General features: G+C 54.3%; 1 protein-coding gene and 2 non-coding genes across 6 annotated transcripts; all 3 read left to right on the top strand.

Moving 5' to 3' along the window:
• The first annotated feature begins 9,096 nt into the window (after positions 1 to 9,096).
• TBRG4 (transforming growth factor beta regulator 4) lies at positions 9,097 to 18,769 on the top strand. Of its 4 annotated transcripts, none has more exons than XM_060107506.1 (11): positions 9,097 to 9,144; positions 11,085 to 11,549; positions 13,473 to 13,796; positions 14,402 to 14,573; positions 14,851 to 15,008; positions 15,630 to 15,740; positions 16,506 to 16,650; positions 17,033 to 17,278; positions 17,466 to 17,577; positions 17,691 to 17,805; positions 18,475 to 18,769. In XM_060107506.1, exons 2-11 carry the CDS (start codon positions 11,136 to 11,138, stop codon positions 18,574 to 18,576), a joined length of 1,899 nt encoding a protein of 632 aa, XP_059963489.1. In that variant the 5' UTR covers positions 9,097 to 9,144; positions 11,085 to 11,135; the 3' UTR covers positions 18,577 to 18,769. The 4 variants fall into 4 exon arrangements, with proteins under 4 accessions (XP_059963489.1, XP_059963485.1, XP_059963486.1 ...); XM_060107502.1 differs by having other exon boundaries at positions 9,113 to 9,189; XM_060107503.1 differs by lacking the exon at positions 9,097 to 9,144 and adding an exon at positions 9,357 to 9,485.
• On the top strand, positions 14,100 to 14,236 carry LOC132496563 (small nucleolar RNA SNORA5). The gene has a single exon (XR_009533459.1). It is a non-coding gene; the product is annotated as a small nucleolar RNA SNORA5 (small nucleolar RNA).
• On the top strand, positions 14,623 to 14,757 carry LOC132496562 (small nucleolar RNA SNORA5). Its single transcript, XR_009533458.1, has one exon. It is a non-coding gene; the product is annotated as a small nucleolar RNA SNORA5 (small nucleolar RNA).
• Positions 18,770 to 24,310: the final 5,541 nt, after the last annotated feature.

The raw sequence follows: 24,310 nt of genomic DNA, 5'->3' as shown, positions 1-24,310 counted from the left end.
CTCATCACTCCCCATCGTTCCCCATCGTTCCCCATCACTCCCCATCGCTCCCCATGACTCCCTCATCACTCCCCATCGTTCCCCATCACTCCCTCATCACTCTCTCTTCTCCTCCTCATCACTCCCCATCACCCCCTCATCACTCCCCATCACCCCCTCATCACTCCCTCATCACTCCCCATCGTTCCCCATCACTCCCCATCACACCCTCATCACTCCCCATCACTCCCTCATCACTCCCCATGACTCCCTCATCACTCCCCATCGTTCCCCATCACTCCCCATCACTCCCCATCGCTCCCCACGACTCCCTCATCACTCCCCATCGTTCCCCATCACTCCCTCATCACTCCCTCTTCTCCTCCTCATCACTCCCCATCACTCCCCAATCGCTCCCTCATCGCTCCTTCATCACTCCCCATCACTCTCTCATCACTCCCCATCACTCCCTCATCACTCCCCATCGCTCCCCATCGCTCCCTCCTCACTCCCCATCGCTCCCCATCACTCTCATCACTCCCCATCGCTCCCCATCACTCTCATCACTCCCCATCGCTCTCCATCACTCCGTCATCACTCCCCATCGCTCCCCATCGCTCCCCATCGCTCCCTCATCGCTCTTCATCGCTACTCATCACTCCCTCATCACGCCCCATCGCTCCCTCATCGCTCCCTCATCACTCCCCATCTCTCCCTCATCACTCCCCATCACTCCCCATCGCTCCCCATCACTCCCTCCTCACTCCCCATCGCTCTCCATCACTCCGTCATCACTCCCCATCGCTCCCCATCACTCCCTCATCGCTCCCCATCACTCTCTCATCACTCCACATCGCACCCCATCGCTCCCCATCACTCCCTCATCACTCCCCATCACTCCCTCATCACTCACCATCGCTTGCATTACTGCCTGAACCATCCCCCTAACTGCGGTCCACTGAAAAATTGCCTTCCACGAAACCCGTCCCTGGTGCCAAAAAGTTTGGGTCCCGCTGCCCTGAGGCTATAAATTCAGGGGTTCCCATAACCCCCACAGATTCAATGATTTGGTAGAACGACCCACAGACCTGTGAAAGCACAATACTTATGTTATAGTTCTATTATAGAGAATACAGACCAGGAAGAGCCAGATGAAGAGACACATAGGGTGAGGGCGTGGGAGGGGATACAGGAACCTCTTTCCCCGTGGGCTCAGGGTATGCCACCCTCCCAGCACATTAACCATCACCAGCCCAGAAGACCCCTGAGTTTCTGTGTCCAAAGGCTTTCTTGTGAGTTCTTGAATAAGCATTGTCAGGAACTTCCCTCATGGTCCAGTAGTTAAGACTCTGTGCTCCCAATACAGGTGGCCCAGGTTCAATCCCTGGTCAGGGAACTAGATCCCGCATGCCGCAATTAAGAGCCCAAATGCCGCAGCTAAAGAGCCTGCATGCCGCAACTAAAGATCCTGCACGCCGCAACGATGATGATCCCACGTGCCACAGCTAAGACCCAGCACCACCAAATAAATAAATAATTTTTTTAAAAAAGCATTACAAGGAAATCATCAGCAATTGGTGATTAACTCAATCCCCAGCCCTCTAATCACACGCCTAGAGTCACCTCATTAGCATAAACTTGGGTATGGGAAAGGGGCTCATTACAAATAACAAAAGGAAATTAATAAGGAAATTCCTAACACTCAGGAATTTGCAAGAGCTTTTGAAGCTGTGTGCCAGGGACAAAGACCAGATTCAGTTTTTATTCAGTTTTTATGTGCAGCCCGGTTGTCCACATGAGCAACTTTCAGTTCTTTAGACACCTACACCCAGGCCAATTGGCCACCTCAGGCGACTCACAGTGCAGCTTAGGGCAGTTCACCTGGTGGTGTCAGACGGCTCCACCCAGACCGACTGGGTTGGAAAGGCAGGTGGGGCCCACACGCTGCTTTCAGCAGCTCCAGGAAGTCAAAGACTGCTGGGTGAGGCTGCAAGGCTTCCTGATTTCAAGGTGCCCCCGAATCCCAGGAACCTTGCCAAAACGCAGAGTCCAAGTCTGAAGGTCTGGAATTCTGCATTTCTAGCTGCTCCCAGGGGAGGTAAAAAGTAAAAAGGGAAAGAAAGCTGGCCTTCCAGGACTGGGGCATGTTGGGGGCCGGATGGTGGGAGGGGTGTGTGGGCGGCCACGTTGGAAGGTCCTGAGTTGGGTAATGCACAGCTGGGAGCACAGTTTAGCGCCGGAGAGGAGGGGCTGCAGGAGGACGCACGGGAGGGAGGCCTGGACGCTGGGCAGGTAAAGGGCTGTTCCAGGGTGTGAGAAAGATGGGGCTACAGGTCCTGAGGGAGCCACACCTACCATGCAAAGGGACTCACAGTGCGGTGCTACTGTACCTCCAGGAAGCCCGAAGGCTGGAGGACAGTGGGCACACCCTCCCACACCCTCGCCTGTGCTGGGCAGGTGCTGGAAGAGCTTCTGGGGAGAGAGGTGAGTCTGGGATGGAGCTGAGCCCCTCGACGGAGCTGCCGCTCCTGCCGGGGCCCAGACCCAGAAAAGATCCCCGGCGGGCCCTGAGCCCACCCTGACTTGAGCTTAGAAGGAATGGAGTGGGGGCTCACCAGCCTCCCCCCGCCATGCTGAGGACTCCTCCCCTGCAGAGAATGCTCATCACGCCCCAGTCTCTGCATTAACCACGTGTCCAGCTTCTGTAAACTTAATGCTCTAACATCTGTCCTACATGCATACACTGGACACCTTGATGATATGCCTGACTCACCTTGCTCAGCCTCCTGCCCCCCACACCCCTCCTTGGGGGTGCAAAGTAACCAATCCGGAGACCACACCCCCACCACCTCGTCTAGGGGGTCTTATACTCCTGGTCACTCTCCCAGTGCAAGGCCAGGGACCACACCACTAGGGGGAGACCTTCCACCCCAGAGCCCACTGACATCATTCACACTAGCCGGTCCTAATAAGCCTGTTCATCCTGTCTCTCCAGCTCCTTCCAAGGAAACCACAGTAAAGGCTCCTACCCACAGTTTCTCCCCACTCCTGCCCCCCACCTCCCCACCTCCTGGCTGACTCTGTGCTTCCCCGTGTGGCTCTTCGTGGAGGGATGTGCCTCCTTCTCCTGGGAACTGTGAATGATAAACTGTCTTCACTGGCAGTCATCTCAGATTTCCTATTAACACACTATATTTTAATAGTCACTTTCAAGGGCTGGACATCCATCCCAGAGAGACCCAGGGGCTGTGAAGGGGGTTCTCTCCCCACTGCACCACCTCTCGATGCTTGCTCACAGCAGCCCACCCCAGAGTTCCCAGCACCTACTAGGCTGATCCCCTAGCCCCACCATAGCTCTATCACCCCTGCAATGCCCAGAGAGGCCGCCCCCTGTAGCACAGGTACTCAGTTCCTGCAGACTCCAGAGCAGGAGCCCAGGTGGAAGGCAGGAGAGGCTGTAAGAAGGGCCCCATCAGTACGGCTCAGTGCCTGGCCCACAGGCTGCCATCACCAGGCCCCACTCCATCAACTATACCGTGCACTTCTCCACCCCGCACCAGGAGGGCTCTGCAAGACTTGCTGGTGGACGAGGTGGAAGGCTGGGCAAGGTGGAGTGATGGGCAAGGGGGATGGAAGGACGGACATGATGGAAGGAAGGGCAAGGGGGAAGGCTGGGAGAGTCATTCCGTGGGCTGTGGGCCCCGGGAAGCCGGCTGTGTTCAGGATTCGGGAGGGCAGAAGGTCCACCACCCTACCCCAGCTGGGAGGGAGCCCCCGGCCAGGATGGAGAGGCATGGGGAGGTTTGGGTGGCTGTAGGAGACCTGGGTGCTCACTCTCCATGTGCTCTTGGGCTGTCCTGCCCTCCCTGGGCCTCAGTTTCCTGTACACAGAGAAGGGCAGAAAGGACATGTTCATGTGCCCAGCAAGAGCTGGGGCCAGGCTGACTTTGGGACAGCCACCAGGTCTGATTCCTCCTCTTACTCGGGGGTCTGGAGACGCATGAATGCTACCAGGCCCTGAGGGAAAGTCTTCTCCTGAGAGGAGAGCCCTTGGCCAGGTTTGTCCAGGGTCCCCGAGGCCACCCCCAGGTTCTGTGATTCTCCAAAAGGACTCAGCGTAGAGTCACACCCATGGCTACGATGTATTCTCACAAAGGAGGACAGAGCAAACCCTGCAAAGAGACAAAGGCACGTGGGGTGGACTCTGGAGGAGGCCAGTCATGAGCTTCTAGACCTCTCCCCAGAGAGTCGCCCTGGAGGCAGTGAATTCCCTGGCGACAAGCTGGGACCACTGGCAGGAAGCGTCTTCCAAGGAAGCTCGTTAGAGACTCAGCATCCAGGGGTTTTATCAGGGGCTGCTCTTGTAGGCACCCTCTGCCCGGCGTGTACCAAAATTCCAGACTCTCCGAGGGAAAGCAGCTGTCAGCACAGCGCACTACTTGTCCAGTTTGGGCACAGGGGGCTACTCTTACCATAGCGGGAAAGTTGTTGTCAGTGTCGGGAACTGTTTAGCAGCCACGTTTCCAGACACCAGTGGAGGGCCAACCTGGCCGGCAGACCCGTCAGGACTGGCAGCCTCGGACCTGCTGTGTCAGGGCTCTTCTGCACACCAGGGCTTCTGGCAGGTTGTGGTTTGAGTCCACCTGGGGCAAGAGAGAGGGCAGGTTGAGGACATAGTGATCAACCATCCTGGTTGGCCTGGGACTGGGGGATTTCCCTTGATGGGGACTTCCTGTGCTGAAACCAGGACCATGGTGGGCACACCAGGATGGCTGCTCATCTAGTTGAGGCACAATTTTAGGAGAGAAGCCGCTGTTAGCAGAGGGTGGTAGCAAGAGTGCGAGGATCAGCCTGGAAGGAGGCAGAGGGAAGGGAGGGAGGGCATCCACGTGGGGGGCTTATCTGGAGGGCTCCCGACAGAGGCCTGTATCCCTGCATCCTGACCACACATCCTGAAATAGCACTTTGACAGACCTGGAGACTGAGGCAGGCAGGTTCAGTACTCGGCCCAGGTTACAGGGTGGGCAGGTAGTAGGACCAAATTGGTACCCTAACCTCCTCACGGTCATCTGCCAGCTCATCTGGCCCTGATTCCAACTGGAATGGGAACAGGTGTTGGCAAGTACCCACACCTCTCTGCACCTCAGTTTCTCCATCTGTCAGCAAGTGTGTTGGATGAGAAAGGCTCTGAGGTATCCCGGCTCTCCTTTCCACCCTCCCTCTGGGAAGGAGACAAACTCATCTCCTACAGCTCTGATGTCCTGCCAGGTGGGCCCATGGCTTGTTCCTCATCGAGGACCTTGCTGTCTGAAGAGGGCATTTAGGTCAGATCCCCGCCCCAGGCCATTCCATCCCTCAAAGTTACCAATAAGGCAGTTCTGGGATCAGGAGGAAGGTGGAGGGTGCTAGCAAGTAGAATCAGGAAGGAAATAAGGGGACATCCCTGGTGGCACAGTGGTTAAGATTCCGTGCACCCAATGTAGGGGGCCCGGGTTCCATCCCTGATCAGGGAGCTAGATCCTGCATGCCGCAACTAAAGGATCCTGCATGCCGCAACTAAAAAAAAAGATCCCTCCCGCAACAACGAAGATCCCACCTTGTGCTGCAACTAAGACCCGATGCAGCCAAATAAATAAACCCACAGAACTGAGTAACTACCTTTCTCCAACACCTCTCCCCACCAAAAAAATGCCAGAAGTTTCTCTCCAGAGAGGGTAGTGGAGGGCATCTGGAATGAACTGCCTCAACCCTCTGGGAGAGCAGGCTTACCTTGTTAAAATCTGAGTGACTGTGGCAGTTCTAAATGCAGCCTCAAATCCTTGGGCACTCCTCCCCTTGAGACTGAGGTCAGAGACCCCCTCTTGAGTTTAGATGGGGCCATGGCCACTTCCACCATGGAGAACGCAGACCCTGTGTGCTTCTTGAGGCTGGTCATGAAAGGCAACGGGGTCTCCCTTGTTTGCTGGAGCACCCACGGCTGAACCCCTGAGCTAAGCAAGAGAGGCCAGCACACACGGGCTCTTGGTAGACTGTCTCTAGCTCTGAGTGGTTCCAGTGGAGGTCCCAGTCATTGCACAGCAGAGACAAGCCATCCTCAAAACATCCACAAGCATAATAAAGCAAACAGCGTCGTTTGTTCCCTAGCAACAGTAACGATGATGAAGGAAACATACGCATGCTCAAACCTGAGGCCACACACCCCCCGCCCCACCCAGTTGTCCTCCTCAGTCAGGCTCCCAAAATGTTGGCAGCTCTGAAAATGCCTCTGCAGAGTCTCACCAGCCCAAGAGGAAAGACCTAAGAAGAAGACAGCAGCAGATACCCAAGAAAATGGCCTGATGGCGAGGTTCACTGCTACTATGCTCTACTCACGTGCCAGAGTTCCTTCTTTTTAGCCCACCGCGCTTTCTTTTTCTTTTTAATATCACAGCTTTAATTCACCTAACATAAAATTCACCTAACATAAAATTCGCTCTTTAATGTGTACTCAGCGGCTCATCATACGTTCAGTTAATCGTGCAACTATCTAATTCCAGAACATTTTCGCCACCCCAAAAAGAAATCCCATACCCATTAGTCACTCCCCATTACACCACCGCCCCCATCTCCCCAGCCCCTGAAAACAATTCATCTACTTTCAGGTCTACAGACTTGCCTCTTCAGGACACTGCATATAAATGAAATCATGTAATACGTGGTCTCATTGGACTGGCTCCTGTCAACTGAAAAAAATGCACAATCTAAAAGCTGAGAATTGTTTTATTTGGTGGACTGAGGATTTCAAACCCGGGAGGCAGCCTCTCAGATTGCTCTGAGGGACTGCTCCGAAGAGGTATTGAAAAGGAACCAGGATATATAGTTTTGTAACAAAAACCAGGTGGTCAGAACAACAGAAGATTACTGTTAATTAAAGAAAACCGAGCATCTCAAGTTAATTAATTCAGCGCTTTTTATGTATGCAAAGATGCTAGTCTGCGCCCACTGAAATCATTCCTTTGATACGCACCTCAGCTATCTGGGGCCAGTATCCTGTTCTTTCCCATCCTGAGTCCCCTCGGCTCACCATCAAGGTGCAGCTGTAAGTGGCTTGATGGCTGCAACATCCTTTGTTCATTGATTTAGATTTAGATTCCATACTTTAGAAATTTTTTTAAAAAGGAAAAGAATAGAGGAGAAGGAAACAGGAAGGAAAAAAAAGGAAGAAGGAAGGGAAGGAAGGTGGGCGAAAAAACACCTCACGTACAATTTTTGGACTCCACATAAACTCAAAAAGCTTGAAAGCTAGAGGCTCACAGAGTAACCAAGGCTTCAAAATCAGGAAATGATTTCTAAAACACCCAGCCACACTATCAATCAAGCAGGAGGATATAATAAAGACATTTTAGACCTGCAAGGCCTTTACTGACCTCCTTTGCATCATTTCTCACAGAGGTACTGAAGGATGCGCTCCACCCAAACAAGGACATACACCAAGAAATAAGATAAAGAACAGAAAATAAGAGAGCTAGCATCAATAGAAGCAAAAGGAACACTGAGGACCTGGTAAAGGGAGATCCCAGGACGACACTCGCGCTGAGAGCATAGAGGTGATAATCCACATAGGAGGTCAGAAGGTTCAGGAAGACACTTCTTCAGTAAGATTAAACTGGTGACCTAGCCGAAGTGTCTGAACATCTTGAGAGATTTATACAACTGGTGAAGGATTGAGGTAGAAATTGTGACAAATACATGGAATTTTTTTTTCCATTTTTAAAATTTTTTGGCCAAGCCACACAGCACGTGGGATCTTAGTTCCCCGACCAGGGATCGAACCGACGCCCCCTGCGTTGGAAGCACAGAGTCTTAACCACTAAACCGCCAAGGAGGGCTTCCCTGGTGGCGCAGGGGTTGAGAATCCTCCTGCCAATGCAGGGGACACGGGCTCGAGCCCTGGTCCGGGAAGATCCCACATGCCGCAGAGCAACTAAGCACGTGAGCCACAACTACTGAGCCTGCGCTCTAGAGCCCATAAGCCACAACTACTGAGCCCACGAGCCACAACTACTGAGCCCATGCACCTAGAGCCCGTGCTCCGCAACAAGAGTAGCCACCGCAATGAGAAGCCCACGCGCCGCAACAAAGAGTAGCCCCCGCTCTCCGCAACTAGAGAAAGCCCACGTGCAGCAACACAGCCAAAGATAAATAAACTTATTTCTTTTTCTTTTCTTTTTTTTTTTTTTTTTTGGCGGTACGCGGGCCTCTCACTGTTGTGGCCTCTCCCGTTGCGGAGCACAGGCTCCGGACGCGCAGGCTCAGCGGCCATGGCTCACGGGCCCAGACGCTCCGCGGCATGTGGGATCTTCCCGGACCGGGGCATGAACCTCTGTCCCCTGCATCGGCAGGCGGACTCTCAACCACTGCGCCACCAGGGAAGCCCAATAAATTTATTTAAAAAAATAAAAATAAAAATAAACCGCCAGGCAGGTCCCTGGAATCTTAAGCCAAAAAAAAAAACAAAGCAATTCTTAATTCCATGGAAATAAAAAGTCGTGCAGGAAGAAAGATAAATCAAGTCCACTTACAAAACTCAGATACATCTTGCTTGGCTTACCCCGCAGTTTCTTTTACAAGTAAACGTCAATATTTAAAAGTCAAGAGACTGCACATAAAATTCCAGAATCCTAGATCCTTTTTTGGAAAAACTGCAAGATCTAGGCAATTTGTGCCTATATTTCCGCACACCTGTGCTGAGAGGCCTTCCCAGCGTGTCACAGCCCAGCCCTGGGCAGTCTACAGCCGGGGCTTCTCTAGAGGCTGTGAGAAACCCGCGGGTAAGGCGCGGGGCTGGGAGGTGGAGGGAAGCACGCACTGACGACAAAGCGTCGCCTCCTATACTCCGAATGAGGGCTGGGTACTGACCAGAGGGTCCCCAGGCCTCCCAGCCTCCGTTTCTGGACACTCTATTCTTCCCCACCGCCCTTCCCATTTTTCCAAAGTTGCTCAGCAACTGTCACTCACTTCATCTAGTCCGTGCCCTGAGCAAACATCGCCCCAGCAGGAAAAAGGAACCGGGAGTGATTTCCGGCTGGGCGGCAGGCGGCGAGCCTAGTTTCCGGCGGCGCGCCGAGTGACGTAAAAGAGCGCGCCGCGCAGCGTAGGCCCAGGGCCGTGCTGGGGCGTATGGAGGTCAGCTGGGGCGCTTGCGGTAGCGGCGGCGGCGGCGGCGGCGGCGTAGGTCTCGGGCCCGGGGGGAAGAGGGTCCTGAGGAGCTCAGGTCCTGAAGGCATGGGGGCGTGGCCGGGAGAGGAGACCTGGAGGGCTCACGGGACGCAGGGGGTAGGGGTGGGGGGCTGGGGGCACGGGGGTGGGGGCGGGCCCGGTTCAGAGCCGCGCCTGCTCGCGCGCACGCGCTCCTCTTCCGAGGTCCCGCGTGGCGGCCTGCGAGCCCCGCACTGGTTCTCTGCGCTGTCGCTGGCTGCCCTTCGTGCACGTCGTTCTCTTTCTGCGTCTGAGGGCCGAACTTCTGGGTTGGTGTTTCCACAAATCCCAGTTGGGCTTCTGAACTTGTTTTCCTCGCTAGCTCGTAGGACAGTCTTTAGTCGGGAACGTTTTCAGTGCTTCCCCGCCTTTGGGGCTCTGTGGATGGTGGATGTTACCCTTGGGTCGGTGTTCCTCCTCTCTGAGTCTCTTGCTTTATGTACAGTTAATCTAAGCTTTCTACAGCTGCAACAGTGAGCTCACGTAAAAATAAAATGTCCCAGACCAAGTTCTCGGAAATCGAAGGTCAGACACGTTCTCTGCTTTGGCAGGAGGGAGGCCCAGGTTATAACGCCTTTTATCGTGCCCCGGCGGTGTGCCTTACCCAGGTCATTTATTCACGCTGGTGAGCAGCACAGAGTTGTTAAAAGCAGCTGCATCGGGATATGTAACATTCTTGGAGGAGGTAACGTTTTTCGTCTGGGTGCGGGAAGATGGGGGGTGATTTTCCGAACCCTATGAAGGGGGGTTAAAAAAAAAAACAAGGCAGCAGGCCTTGCCCTGCCCTGCCCTGCCAAGGTGTAATGAAAGTGCAAGGCCTGTTTAGAATGAGGGTGTGTTCCAGGGAGGAAAAAGGTAAAACTGGGAAGATAGTTCTGGGCCATGTTGTGAAGTGCTTTTTATGATTGGTTCAGGAGGTTTGCTCTTGGAAAGTGTGTGTGTCTGTGTGTTTAGTAGGTCGGTGAGTAATAGTGTTGGTTGGTTTGGGGAGGCTCACTCACACAGCTATAAGTATTAAAATAACATCCACAGAAGCTGTGGGATGTATATATGGACGATATGTCCAGGGTTTTCCATGAGTCTAATTTAAAATATTGTCTCATCGTCTCCATAAGTCAATAATTTTTAATCCTGCGTACTTTTAAAAATAAAAAAAAAGAGGGGGGGAACGCTGTTCAAGCCCTGTGTGCCAAGACTCCCACTCAAGAGGTCTTGGGTCGGGCCTGGGATTCTGAGGTGTTGAACCATTCCCTAGATGATTCTACAGCCAGGACTGGAAACCCTCCAGCCCAAACTGTGATGCTCCTAAGTCTGGTTATTTGGTTATATTATGTACTGAAGCAGAAGCCCTCGGAAATTTTTGCTTCAGAAAACGCTGCTGCATGCACATGGTCAGTCAGGAAGGAGAGGTTTGGGCTGGTTTATGGGGACTGTGGCTGTGACTCTCTCTTTATTTTTTTAAATAAGTTTATTTTATTTCTTTATTTTTGGCTGCGTTGGGTCTTCGTTGCTGCGCGCGGGGTTTCTCTAGTTGCGGAGAGCGGGGGCTACTCTTTGTTGCAGTGTGCGGGCTTCTCATTGCGGTGGCTTCTCTTGTTGCGGAGCATGGGCTCTAGGCACATGGGCTTCAGTAGTTGTGGCGCGCGGGCTCAGTAGTTGTGGCACGTGGGCTTAGTTGCTCTGCGGCATGTGGGATCTTCTCGGACCAGGGATCGAACCGTGTCCCCTGCATTGGCAGGCGGATTCTTAACCACTGCGCCACCAGGGAAGTCCTTGTGACTCCCTTTCATTTGTCTGGTTCTTCTGTTGTGTTTGGAAGTCGGGAACTGCCTCTGCACCACTCCCTTCTCTGTCCTTTTTCTCTTTAGGGCTTTGGAGTCACTTGCTAGGAGGCTTCTCTCCCCGCCCCCCGGGCCGCCATGGCTGCTCGGCTGGTGAAGCGATGCACGTGCCTCCTGAGGGAGGCCACCCGTCTGGCCCCTGCTGTGTCCCCGGTTGGCCAGCTGAGACTCGCCCGGGGAGCCCAGAAGCCTCTGACTTCCTCGGCTACCTCATCCAGCTCCCACCTCCCAGGTCCTTTGTCAGAGCTTGTGGAGAAGGAACAGGTGTTTACTCCCTACCCTGAGCGCCAGGAGGTGGACCAGCTCATCGAGAAGGCCACCAGGCCAGAGGAGCTCCTGGAGCTTCTGGGTGGCGGTCACTGTCTGCACGAGAACCACGCTGCCCTCACGCTCATCCAGCTCTCTCGCCTGCTGTCTGAGAAGCCGAAAGACAAAGCCTTGCTCATACAGGATGCCCGCTTTCGGCAACTTCTCCATCTTGTCAACAGCCAGGTGGGTTCAAGTGCCCTTCCTGCAGGTTCAACAAGCAGAAAACAGCAGAGGCCCCGGAGTCCAAAGCATCCAGTCACTTTCCGGGTATAGATAGGAGCTCTGCTGTGTGTTCAGGCCCTCCACGTCCAGTGGTATTTTTTCATTTTATAGATTCCAAAGTACTTTAATGTGTTTCTTCTCTTTTTTTAAAATTAATTTTTATTAGAATATAGTTGCTTTACACCGTAGTTTCTGCTGTACAGCAAAATGAATCAGCTATTCGAATACATATAACTCCTCTTTTTTGGATTTCCTTCCCAACTAGGTCTGCTTTCTCTTTTGTTAATCCTCACAGCAGGTCTGTTAGGTGAATATTGCTGTCCTCATCTTACAGACAGGCAACGCAGACACAGTAAATAGAAGCACAAGGATCGAGCACGGTTCTTCTCAATGCCTTGGGGGCTTTCCCCCTCGCCCTGCAGTCTTGGCTTGCATAGCCCCCACTCAGTGTCTGGCTGATGGGGGATACACTCTTGAGGCTGGAGGAGATGAGGGGTGACTAGCGGAGGATCTTGAGCTGCCCGTGGGCGTTATCCGATCAGATCCTTAAAGGTGGAGCGTGGAGAGAAGGGACCTGTGTGTGGCAGGGATTGGGGGCAGGACTCTACCCAGTTTATGTTCCGTGTAAGGAAGGACTCCCTTCACGCAGACTCTTCCCGTGGCTCCGTGGGGTCTGCTGGAGCCAGAGGGCCTGGGGCGCAGCAGAGAGGTACAGACCCTCCCCCTGGCTGCTCCAGAAGGGCAAGGTCCTGTGTCCACTTGTCAGGGATGAGGAGGAGGAGACTCGCAGCTCAAGGAAGGGGCCACATTAAATGAATTTTTTTCAAACTGTAGGTTATGAAAGTGTAGTAGAAGTGGCCAAGTGATTTTAATGAGATAGAGTAATGTAGAAAACAGTTCACATGTAGTCAGGGAAGTGTTTCGTGGAACTTTTTGTCTTAGTTAATTGTGTATGTGCAGGCCACAGTACAGATTTATTTCTTACTGAGAATATAACTCAAAAATTAAGTAGATCCCTTCTTTTTCTAAGACTATAATTCTAGTTGTTATTCATTGAACATTTTACACACAAAGTAAGCTTTAGAGACAAGACTGGACATTTGGAACAAAATTACAAAATTGTAATTACAAAATTACATTGTAACAAAATTACAAGCTAGTAATGAACCAGGAACAAAGTATTTAGGAGGGTAAGCAGTGAATAAGATTTCTTTTAAAGAGCCCTCCTACTTCAGGGAAATCTGCAGAAAAAGCAGGAGCCACTGGGGGCTCTTGTGATACTGAGATCAAATTCATACCTATTATTTTGTTTTGCTGCACCACGCAGCTTGTGGGATCTCAGTTCCCCAAACCAGGCACTGAACCCGGCCCCTGCAGAGGAAGCGCAGAGTCCTAACCACTGGACCGCCAGGGAAGCCCCTCATACTTTGCTTCTTCTGCCCGGCCTTTCGCACAACAGCTTTTTTGTTTGCCCCTCACGTCGTGTGTGTGATTTCAGCTCCCCCTCTCAGCAGTGCAGCCCCATTTCACAGATGAGGGCTCAGGAGACTTGCAGAGTGGCAGAGTTAAGAGCCTCAGCGCAGCAGACAGCAGAGCCCTGCTCAGCTACCAAATACTGCCTTCCCTGGGGGTGGGACCCGAGGGCTCCGCGAGTGGCCCCCGTATTCCTCTGAGGCCTGGAGACATGCCCTGCAGGGGGCGCTGTGGTGGGCCTGCTGGCCCAGACAGGCTGTGATGGAGGAGCAGCCTGGTGCACCTGTGTAAGTGGCAGGTGGAGAGCTGCTTCTAGGGAGGCAGCCACCAGCTCGGAGCCTTGGCCCGCTCTGTAACAGCACAGGGTCAACAGGGTCCCAGGTGTGACCTTGCCTGTGTCCCCCCACCCAGATAACTGCAGTCTGGCATGGGACCCTCGTGAAGCTGCTCCGGAGCCTCTATGCACTGGGACTTCCCCCCACCTCCAAGGAGCTGCGATCGGTGGAGCAGGAGGTCCGCTGGCGCATGCGCAGGCTAAAGTACAAGCACCTGGCCTTCCTGGCCGAGTCCAGCGCCACCTACATGCAGGAGCAGGACTCCCAGGAGCTGCTCGGGGAGCTGCTGGTGCACCTGGAGCGGCGCTGGGCAGAAATCGATGACAGCCGCACGGTGGTGGCCATGATGATGAAGACGGGGCACCTCTCCGAGTCTCTGATGACCCGCCTGGAGGACAAGGTACTGGGATCCAGAGCCCTGGCAGCTTCTGTCCGGAGTCTGGGGCGTGGCCCTGGAGGGACTGGCGCTTCACACGGCTGGAGGCAGCTCTCCGCACCCACTGGCTCCTCCAAGCATCTAGGGGGGTGTGGAGCCTGAACCCCACTCCTTTGTATTCCTCCAAAATTGCGTCTTGCACATAACCTGGAAGCGGCGTGGCTGGCACCTCCTGAAGTGTGTCCTGGGCCACCCCCGTGGCTCAGCCTCCGGCTAGTGCTTCCTAGAGATACCACGCCTGCCCACCCCCTGCTGCACCCCCCGCCCCGCAGTCAAGTCAAATTCAGCCCCTGTTCCCGTAGTAGCGGGGGCTGGCCCAGATGACTGCCACAGCAGGCTCTGCAGCTCATGGGCCCCAGGTCCCCTGCCCTGGGACCTGGGGATAAGTTTGGCTGCGGACATGGCGCCCCGGTCTGGGGGCTCCCTGGGGTGGGCGTGGGGCAGGCCCCGCACAGATGGGGCCTGTGTTTAGTAAGCTCAGGCCCAGTTACTGTCTCGCAGGGCCTGCACTGCATGGGACCCCTGGCCCTCGGGCCGTCGAGCTGACCCCTGCCGGCTGTGGTTGACAGTGCCTGGAGCTGGTGGAGCAGTTTGGCCCCGAGGAGCTGCGGAAGGTGCTGGTGACATTGGCAGCTCAGAACCGGCGGTCGGTGCCCTTGCTGCGGGCCATCTCGTACCACCTGGTCCAGAAGCCCTTCCCCCTGACGAAAGGCATCCTCCTGGACCTGGCCTACGCCTATGGTGAGCCCTGTGCACGGAGAGCAGAGTGGGGCGGAGGCTGAGTTCTGGCCGCAGCTGTGTCAAATTCGGTGCCTGCCTCACCCGTGGCGGGCACTGGCCTAAGAGGCTGCCACAGAAACACTGTGACTCACGGGCCCTGATCCTCTCTGCTGGGCCTCAGGGATAAATTTGGTTACAGACACCAAGCTCTTACTCCTTGAGACCAGGGTGGGTGGCGGGTGGGCCTGAGGGTGGCCTGCCGATCCTCACCAGTTACATCTCGGGCTCTGTCCCCAAGGCAAACTCGGCTTCCACCAGACGCAGGTGTTCCAGCGCTTGGCTGCAGACCTGTTGCCCCACACTCCTCGCCTGACGTCCAGCGAGGTGGCCCGCTGCACCAAGTCCTTTGCCTTCCTTAAGTGGCTCAATCTGCCCCTGTTTGAGGCCTTTGCCCAGGTGAGCTGGGGTACAGACCTGAGGCCTGGCTTTGAGGGCCTTCTGTGCCTGACCCCCTGCTTAAGCCGGCTCCCTGGTCGTTTCATTAGGGAGGCCCCTCCGGCCTGGAAACACTTTCTGGTGGCAAACATGGAGTCCTTATTCTGGCTTTTATTTGGAGAGAAGTGATACGTAGTGAAAGTAGTGAAAGAAAATGTAGTTGAAAACGGCTTATTCCATTCTTTCACCAAACTTTGTAGAGTTTTTGTCTGTCTCTGGGTAGCTGTGTGGGGAGCAGTGTAGACGGCGAGCCTGAGAATCCACTCAAAACTCTCCCTAAACTTCCAGCTGCCCCAGAATGGAGTTGTGAAGAAAGAGGATGTTTGCACTTAGGTTTCTGTGCAACAGGTTGAAACTGTGTTTGTAGGCTGAGGAGTATTTATTTCTAAAGCTGTCGTCAGGGACCTTTTGTGTGTGTAATTGCCTCTGGGAGGATAGGGTCTGGCCCTCTGCCCACTGCCCTGTGTAAATTACCCCTTGGGGCTGGGAGCTCGTGGGCTCTGGGGGAGGACCAGGTCTGCGTGGGGCACTGGCCACCGGGCCCCTCTCATCCGGCCTTTGTGTCCTCCCTGACCGGCCCAGCACGTCCTGGACAGAGCCCAGAGCATCACTCTGCCACAGCTGTACAACATGCTCCTGGCTTTCGCCCGTGTGAACTTCCACCCAGAACGGGAGGATCCATTCTTCAGCCTGGTACAGTCTTCACGCCCCCAGCTCCTGCACTCTCCCTGCCTCGGATGCTCAGCCCTCCTCGGAGCAGCTCGGGACTGAGTGGGAGGGAGGGAAGAGACCAGATTTGTGCTGAGGGGCCCCGGGTGTAGGCAGTAAGGAAGAAGGCCCGGCATGGGGACGTGGAGGGAGCTGGCTAGAGCCCGGCGTCCCAGGGATTGTCTGGGGACGAAACGCAAAATCCGGCATGGCAGCCAAGGGTCAGGAGGGCATCCGACGGCTCACTGAGCAGTAGGGCTGGGGGACCCTTGCTCTTGCTTCCTAGTGCTCCCTGAAGGCCCTGTTGGGGCTCAGAGACCTCAATCCACTTGCAGGGGTGAGAGCGTCCTGTGAGTGGACTGGGTATGACCCTAGGGCCCCCGCGGTGGGCACTGCCGCAGCCGGCCAACTGCTTCCCCTTTCATAATCGCTAACTCCTCTCAGGGCCAGAAATACCTCCCCTGTGCAGGAGACGTGGTTTTGTGCCATAGGTCCCTGCCAGTGGGAGGGGCAGCGGGGGGAACCCAGCTGCTGTCCAGATTGGGCCTAAGGGATGAGGAGGGTTTCTGGTACCTTCCACCAGGGGTGCCCCAATCCTGACCAAGAGCACCTTGGCCAACGTTGCTCCCCATCACCCCCTTGGGCCTCAGCGTGGCCAGGTCATAACGCAGCTCCAGCTGCTGCCCGCCCAGGGATGCCTGCGGCCATGGAGCAAACCTGCTTTCCCCACCCCACCCCGTCCTTGCCCAGGTGCATGAGAAGCTGGGGTCAGAGCTGGCAGGCCTGGAGCCAGCCCTGCAGGTGGACGTGGTGTGGGCCCTGTGTGTGCTGCAGCAGGTGCTGGAGGCCGAGCTGCAGGCTGTGCTCCACCCTGAGTTTCACACCCAGTTTCTAGGTGAGCAGTGGGGGGTATTCCTCCCTCTCCTGAGTGATGGCAAGCCCACTGTGCATCCCCCTCCCCGCCCGGCCCCCACCCCACCCCATCCCATCCCAAGTACCGCCCCAGCCTTGAGCCAGGAGGGAGCCTGGGAGCCTCGGGGCTCCGCTCACCATCGGGGAGACCGGGCAGGCCCGGCTCACCCAGCATCTGCTCCTTCTCTGTCCGCTCCTAGTGGGTGACCGGCAAACCCTCTTCCCGCTGCTCCTCACCCAGAGTCCAGGGTGAGACTAGGGTGAGGGGTGCCTCTGGCTCTCACACCTGGCCCCCGTGTCCCTCCGCCCTCTTCCTCCTGGCCCTCTGCCGGCCCCTCCCCTCTCTCTCCATCCTCTCCTGTTAGGTGGCAAGTCCCCAAAGGATCAAAGCACCTTCCAGAAGCTGCTCCATATCAATGCCACTGCCCAGCTGGAGCACCCCGAGTACATGGGCCCCCTTTTGCCAGCCTCGGCCTTGGTCCCCAGGCCCTCGGCCCTTGACAGGAAGGTGACCCCCTTGCAGAAGGAGCTGCAGGAGACGCTGAAGGGGCTGCTGGGGAGTGCCGACAAGGGCAGCTTCATGGTGGCCACGCAGTATGGCTGGGTTCTGGGTGAGGGCCCTCCCCCTCCCCTTCCCCCTCCCCCTTCCCCTCCCAGCAGTCCCATCTGGGGACTGTTCTAAACCTGCCCCCTCTGCTCTCCAGGGTCTCTGTTCATCCACCGTAGGGGCGGGGCTGTCAGTCCAGTTGGACGCCAAGGGACAGTCCCCAACACGTTTTCATTCCGTGCTCTCCCTAGATGCTGAGGTGCTACTGGACACCGACAGCCAGCTCCTGCCCCTGAGGACCTTTGTGGCCCCTCATCTCGCCCTGCCCTCTGGCAGCCAGCCACTACCCCCGGGGGCCAAGAGGTGAGCGACCACACAACCCTTGGGGGCCACGTGCACTTGGCTCTTCAGCATTCCCTCTTCTCTCCAGGGGCCTAGGAGAGCTGTCAGCACCCACAGCGCCCCTCTCCCTGCAGGCTGGCCTTCCTGCGCTGGGAGTTCCCCAACTTCAACAGCCGAAGCAAAGACTTACTGGGGCGCTTCGTGCTGGCCCGGCGCCACCTGCTGGCCGCTGGCTTCCTGCTGGTCGATGTGAGTATCTGTTGGGTGGGCGGTGACTGCACAGGGAGAAGCCCCCGGCCCAGTCGGGTTATGGGAGGAGCCAGTGCTCACGGGGACCCCAGCTCTTGAGGTCAGGACCCCAGCTCTTGAGGTCAGCCATGTTAGGATTCCCCCTTCACGTGAGAAAAGGGAAGCTTGAAAGGGTGTTGTGTCCTTCCCAACGTCACACAGCTTTTAAGTATCTGATGCCGTAGGCACTGTTCCCACCTCCACAGCCAGGGCCTCTTAGACGGGGTAAGACCAACCAGGTGCCCAGGTCCGAGTGCCCACGTGTGCCTCATCCAGGATTCTGCCGTGCTCCGGCCCTGGGGCCTGGCTCCAGCTTTTCACTGCAGAGACTTCTGCCACGGGAGCAGGCTGTCCTGTTAGGGGCCAGAGATTCACATTAGTGACTCTCTTGTTGAGTTTTTTGTTTTGCTTTTGGTACAACTTTTAAAATCTAGAGGCTGCTCTTGGTCCTGTGTAGCCGTGGGCCCCTGCAGCTCTGAGCACCGACCAAGTCAGGGTCTCTTCCCCACCCATGCTACAGCAGCTCCGTGGGCTGCTTCCTTCGGGATTTGGAGGCCAGGGGTGTGGTGTGCAGGGCAGCAGGCGGGACAAGGGTCCCCGCCTGCCCTGACTTGCCTCCTGCCTCCCCAGGTCCCATACTACGAGTGGCTGGAACTCAAGTCTGAATGGCAGAAGAGCGCCTACCTCAAGGACAAGATGCGCAAAGCAGTGGCGGAGGAGCTGGCCAAGTAACCTGTCCCGTAGCGAGGACTGTGTGCCCAGGGGGCCGGACTCCCCTGGAGGCCTAGCCACGAGCGCTGGGTGGGCCAGAGGTGGCACGCTCGAGGACAAACCTCAGGGCAGGACCTTGGCCGGAAGTGGGCTGGTGGCCAGCATCTCTTGAGTGGCAGGTCGTTCTTTCGTGGGTAATAAATCTTTAATCAGCTGCCTCTCTGTACCAGCTTCTCTGCCACCCGCGGAGGACCCTTCTCGTGTACATCCGTGCACGGCTGGCCTGTTGCTCAGACGCAGTCAGCCCTGCACAGGCCGAGTCCTGCAGTGCGGAGCCTCGGCACACGAGGACCTTCCCGGGGGACCAGTTGGGTTTTCAGTGCATGGCTTGGGGTTCTAATCATGGCGTGGTTACTGATGACAGTCATCCTGGGAGGTCCCCTCCCATCCGATGGTCTTGGGAGAGGGGTGGACCCTGACGGCCTACATTGCCACGTGGCATGAGGCCAGTCACTCGGGAGGCACTGGCTCTGAGTAGGAGACGGGCGTGCACTTGACCGCCGCTGGGCCCAGAAGAGGCCCCGGACCAGAGTGCCGTGGTGTCTGCTGCCACTGGGGGAACCGTCTGCCTGCGTAGCCCGGCCCCCTTCACCACACCAGCAGCAGCGCCCCCAAATGCTGGAAAGAAATAGGCATTCTCCGGATTCCCTGGCGGTCTAGTGGTTAGGACTCCATGCTTCTGCAGCTGGGGGCCGGGGTTCAATCCCTCGTTGGGTAACTAAGATCCCACAAGCCACGCAGCATGGCCAAAAAAAAGGGGGGGGGGCTTTCTTCCAGTCCCTCACAAGAGACGTTGCTGAGGACAGGGCAGTGTCATGTTCCTCCAGCAGTACAGAGTGGAGAGAGGCTGGTGTGATTGGGCTGAGCAGAGGAGAAGGGCCATCTCGCCCCCGTGGGCCCCCGTCCCAGCTGTTCCCCGCTCCCCCAAAGCGGTCCCTCAGAGTGAGTCACACAGGCATTGGGGTAGAGGGGGGACCATGGGGCACCAGCTCACAGGACGTGGGTCCTTGTCATTTGCACAGGCTGGCGGGGGTTCTTCACCCAGAGAGAAGGGCAGCCAAGATGGCTTTCTGGAGCTGCTGAGTCCCAGCCCAGGCAAGGTGAGGGAGCAGGGAGCACTCCGCAGGGAAGGACGAGTGTGGACAAGCGCACGGGGGCTGAGCCAGCGGGGGCGCCTCTGGGAGCTCCCACGGAGGAAGGAGCTCGTCCTGTTCACCAGCATCTCTGGCTTCTATCTGAGATACTTTAACAGCTTCTCTGCAGTTGTAAGGGACTACACAGTGGTCCCTTGTGCCCCTACCAGTCTCCCCAAAGGTGACATCTTGTAGAACTCTGGCACATGTCACACCAGGACACTGACGGGAATAAAGGTCCACATGCAGGAGATGGGCATTGCCACCAGGACGCCTCCACCTTGTTCTCAGCTAGCCCGCAACTGCCAACCTGTCCTCCATGTCTGTTCTGTCACTTGGAGAATGTTCTATAGAGGAATCATACAGTATATAACCTTTAGATACTGGGTTTTTTCACGGCACCGTTCTGTGGTGTTTCATCCAGTAGGTCCTTCCTTGTTACTGCTGGTAGACTGATTCAGCCCTGTGTGCGGGTGTTTGTGTAAACCTAAGCTTTCATTTCTCTGGGATAAGTGCCCGGGAATACAGCTGCTGGGTCGTATGGGATTTCTATGCTGTTTAAGAAACTGCCACAGTGTTTGCGGGGGTGCTGTACCATCTTACAGCCCCACTGGCCACGTGAGAAGCAGTAAAGTCTTCCACATCCCCGCCAGCCTTTGGTGTTCTCAGGGTTTCCTGCAGCAACGCTGGTGGGTATGGAGTGATACCTTTTCACTTGCATTTGCCTAATGGCAAATGCTGAACACTTACCTAATTTTTTTATTCTAGTCATCTTGGTGGGTGTGAAGCGCTATCCCATTGTGGTTTTGATTATCATTTCCACGATGACTAATATCTTTTCATGTGCTTATGGCCTATTTACATATAATTTTTGGAGAAACACCTATTCAGATCCTTTGTCCAGTTTTTAATTAGGTTGTCTTATTGGGTTGTAAGAGTTCTTTATACGTTCTAGAAACAAGTCCCTTATCAGATAAATGACTTGCAAATATTTTCTCCCATTCTGTGGGCTATATTTTCACTTTCTTGATGGTGGCCTTTGAAACACTAAAGTTCTAAATTTTGGTGAAATAGAGTCTCTCCCACAAGTGGGGGCTAAACAGAAGGGAGCCCCACCTCTTGGCCACACTTACCTGGGGTTCAGCTCCAGCAGCGGGTATCTGGGGGCAGGATAAGTGTCAAAGCCCTTCATCCCCCCAGGGTAGGGGCAGGGGGTGAGGGGCCCTGTGTTCTTGGCTGCACCACTCTGCACAAGGTGGATTCTCAAATACTCTAGACTCTTTCTTCGTAAATTTGCACAGATTTATTTTATTTTTTGGCTGTGCCACGTGGCATGCGGAATCTTAGTTCCCCAGCCGGGGGCAACCCACTCCCCCTGCAGTGGAAGCACAAAGTCTTAACCACTGGACCGCCAGAGAATTCCCAGCGTAGATCTTGAATAGCTATTTCTTCACCTATTTGCCCTTCAGACCCTTTCCAGGAGCTTTAAATGTTTGCCTGTTTTATAATTTTCACCAGTTTTCACTGGGGAGCTGGTCAGTGGAGCTCCTCATGCTTTCATTCTGAAGTCCATCTGCTTTTTACTTATTTTTCTTGCCTTACTGCAGGGGTTAGAACTTCCAGCACTGTTTGAAAAAAGGGCGGTGGAGGGGAGCTTCTGTTGAGAACAGGCATCCCTGCCTTGTTCCCAATCTTAGAAAGCATTCAGTCTTTCACTACCAAGGGTGATGTTAGCTGTAAGGCTTTTGTATATGATTTTTATCAAGTTTACTTTAACTTGCTGAGAAGTTTTTTTTTTAATCTGACTGGCTGATGGGCTATGTCAAATGCTTTTTCTGTATCAATTGATATATAATTTTTCTTCTTTAGTCTGTTGGTGTAGTGGGTTACATTGATCTTCAAGTGTTGAACCACACTTGCATAGCTGGAATAAATTCTACTTGGTCATGGTGTATAATTCTTTTTATACATTGTTGGATTTGATTTGCTTATATTTTAGATTTTTTTGTGCCTATGTTCATGGGAGATATTGGTCTGTAGTTTTTGTTTGTTTGTTTTGGGTACTGTCTTTGCGTGGTCTGGGTATCAGGGTATGTCTTGTCTCCTAAAATGAGTTAGGAAGTGTTTCCTCCTATTTTGTGGAAGAGATTGTCTAAAATTGACGTTAATTCTACTTTAAGTACTTGGTAGAACTCCAGTGAAACTATCTGGGCCTGAAGACTTCTTTGGGGAAGCTTTTTTTTAAGTTACAAATTCAATTTCTTTCATGGTTTTAGGATTATTCATATTATCTGTTTCATCTAGTTTGAATTTTTGGTAGATTTCAATTTTCAAGTAATTGTCCCTTTCTTCAAAGTTGCTGAATTTATGAGCATTGTTGGTAGCGTTCCCTTAGTATCCTTGAAATGCCCTCAGACTCTGTAGCCCTGTTATTAGTCAGCATTCTCCAGAGAAACAGGGCTAGCAGAATATATGAGAGAGAAAAATGTAAGTGGAGATTTATTACAGGAATTGGCTCTGCAGTTATGACGGCCAAGAAGTCCCATGATTTGCATTTCTCAAGCTGGAGAGCCAGGAAAACCATAGTCATTGGTATAAATCCAGTCCAAGTGTAAAAGCCTGAGAACGGGGAGGGATGTGGGGTGGCGTGTCACTGGTATCAGCCTTGGAGTCCAATGTCCGAGGGTAGGAGAACGACGTCCCAGCTCAAGAAGAGAGTGAATCCACCATTCCTTCATCTTTGTTTCTCTCTGACCCCACCCCAGCGGATTGGCTGATTCCCACCCACATTGGTGAGGGCGGATCTCTACTCAGTCTACTGAATTAGATGCTAATCTCCAGAGATGCCCTCACATACACACCCAGAAATAGCATTTAACGGGCTAACTGGGCATCCCAAGCCCGGTCAAGTTAACACATAAAATTAACCATCATAGCCCCCATTGCATACTGGTCATTTGTGTCTTCTCTATTTTTGTCCATCTTGCAATTTTATCAATTTTCCAAAGAACTATTCTTTTTTGTTTCATTGATTTCCTCTGTTGTTTTCCTGTTCTCAGTTTCATTGATTTCTGCTCTTGACTTTCCTTCTTTCTGCTTGTTTTATTTTGCCCTTCTTTTCCTAGTTTCCTGAGGTAGAAACTTAGATGATTGATTTGAGACCTTTCCTCTTTTCTGATATGCTGTAAATATTCCTCTTAGCACTGTTACCTGCAGACCACATAATCTGATATTTTATATTTTTATCTTCATTCAGTTCAGTTCTGTGTTTCTTAAAAATTTTCTTCTAGATGTGATTTTCCTGGTTGTTGGGTTCTTCCCTGATTTCCCCGGTATGATGGGTGATTTTTTAAAATTGTATCCCAGACAGGCTTTATGTTCAAATTTTTATGTTCAAATTTTTAATTTTAGCAGGCAGTCATCCTGTTTGGGTTCAAGATGCAGGTCCTGGGCTGCTTTCACGGCCTGTGGTTCTAAGGACAGTGTAACATTCAGGGGCTTTCTTGCACTGTGTTGGTCTCATGCCGCTGGGCCCTGCTGGTGCTCTCGAATGGGTGGGAGGCACTGACTAGGCTGGACCATCCTGTGCCTTGGGTCGGGGAGGGGGTGTTTTCCTGGGGGAGGAAGCCCGAAAGCCTGCCATGGTGGGGTTTCCCTTGCCAGTGCCCCCATCCGCCAGAGCCTCTGGTTGGGGGGCAGGGGGGCAGGAGCCTGAGTGAGGTGGGGCACGGTGTGGGGAGGAATGTGCTTCCCTTGACCCCATATCACGAGACTTCCCTTGATCGTCGTACCAGTTCTGCCAGACTGCCTAGAATTGTGACAGACTCCCGTCCACATGAGGATGAATACCTGGCCCTCCTGGTAGCAGCTGTGTGTGGGGAGGAGGGGTGGGTTAGGAAATGCCGGGCGTGGGTCCCCTTCCGTTGGGTGGGCTGCTCTGCCGTTCCTCCAGTCCTGGGGTCCCTCACCAGCTCACCTTCCTCTTTTCATCTTTGAGAGTTCAGTTTTGGTGGTCTCTAATTTCCTGCATTTTTCTTGGTTTAGTCAGAAGGAGCAGGGCGACAAGCTCATGCCACAGGGGCTGGCAGAGAAGTGAGACTTAAGAAGGACTCCGCTGAGGCGATGAGAAAGGGGCCTTAGGAGGACGCAACTTCCCCCCCACCCCCGGCTGTGCCGTGGCTTGTGGGATCTTAGTTCCCCTACCAGGGCTTGAACCCGGGACCCAGCAGTGAAAGCGCCGAGTCCTAACCACTGGACCGCCAAGGAATTCCCTGAAGGAGCAACTTAGAAACTCTTGGATGCTTCCAAGACCCAAGAGGGTGAAGATGGGTGTGGAGGAAAGGGAGGAAGAGGAGTCCCCCAACAGTGGGACAGACGGACAGATTTCCAGCGACAGAGAGGGATGCAAGATGCAGGGCTTAGATTGGGACATGATGTGTCTGGTGCCTGGTGCACCGGGGAGATGCCCAGCAGGCAGCCCCTGGCTCCGTGGGCTCTGGGGTAGAGCCAACAGAAGATTGAGGATGGAGGAGACTCCCTCCGCAACAATGGCTGCTCTGATT

This window comes from Mesoplodon densirostris, chromosome 9 (assembly GCF_025265405.1).
Source record: "Mesoplodon densirostris isolate mMesDen1 chromosome 9, mMesDen1 primary haplotype, whole genome shotgun sequence".
In the NCBI taxonomy this organism is placed as follows: domain Eukaryota; kingdom Metazoa; phylum Chordata; class Mammalia; order Artiodactyla; family Ziphiidae; genus Mesoplodon; species Mesoplodon densirostris.
The sequence above is the reverse complement of the archived record's forward strand: the minus strand, read 5'-3'. Positions and strand labels throughout refer to the sequence as shown.

Excerpts from the sequence above, each read along its gene's own strand:
- TBRG4 (XM_060107506.1), top strand. The coding sequence starts at position 11,136 with ATGGCTGCTCGGCTGGTGAAGCGATGCACGTGCCTCCTGAGGGAGGCC. Across the intron at positions 13,797-14,401 it reads TGACCCGCCTGGAGGACAAG|TGCCTGGAGCTGGTGGAGCA; the intron begins GTACTGGGATCC and ends TGTGGTTGACAG. Across the intron at positions 17,806-18,474 it reads CTGGCTTCCTGCTGGTCGAT|GTCCCATACTACGAGTGGCT; the intron begins GTGAGTATCTGT and ends CTGCCTCCCCAG.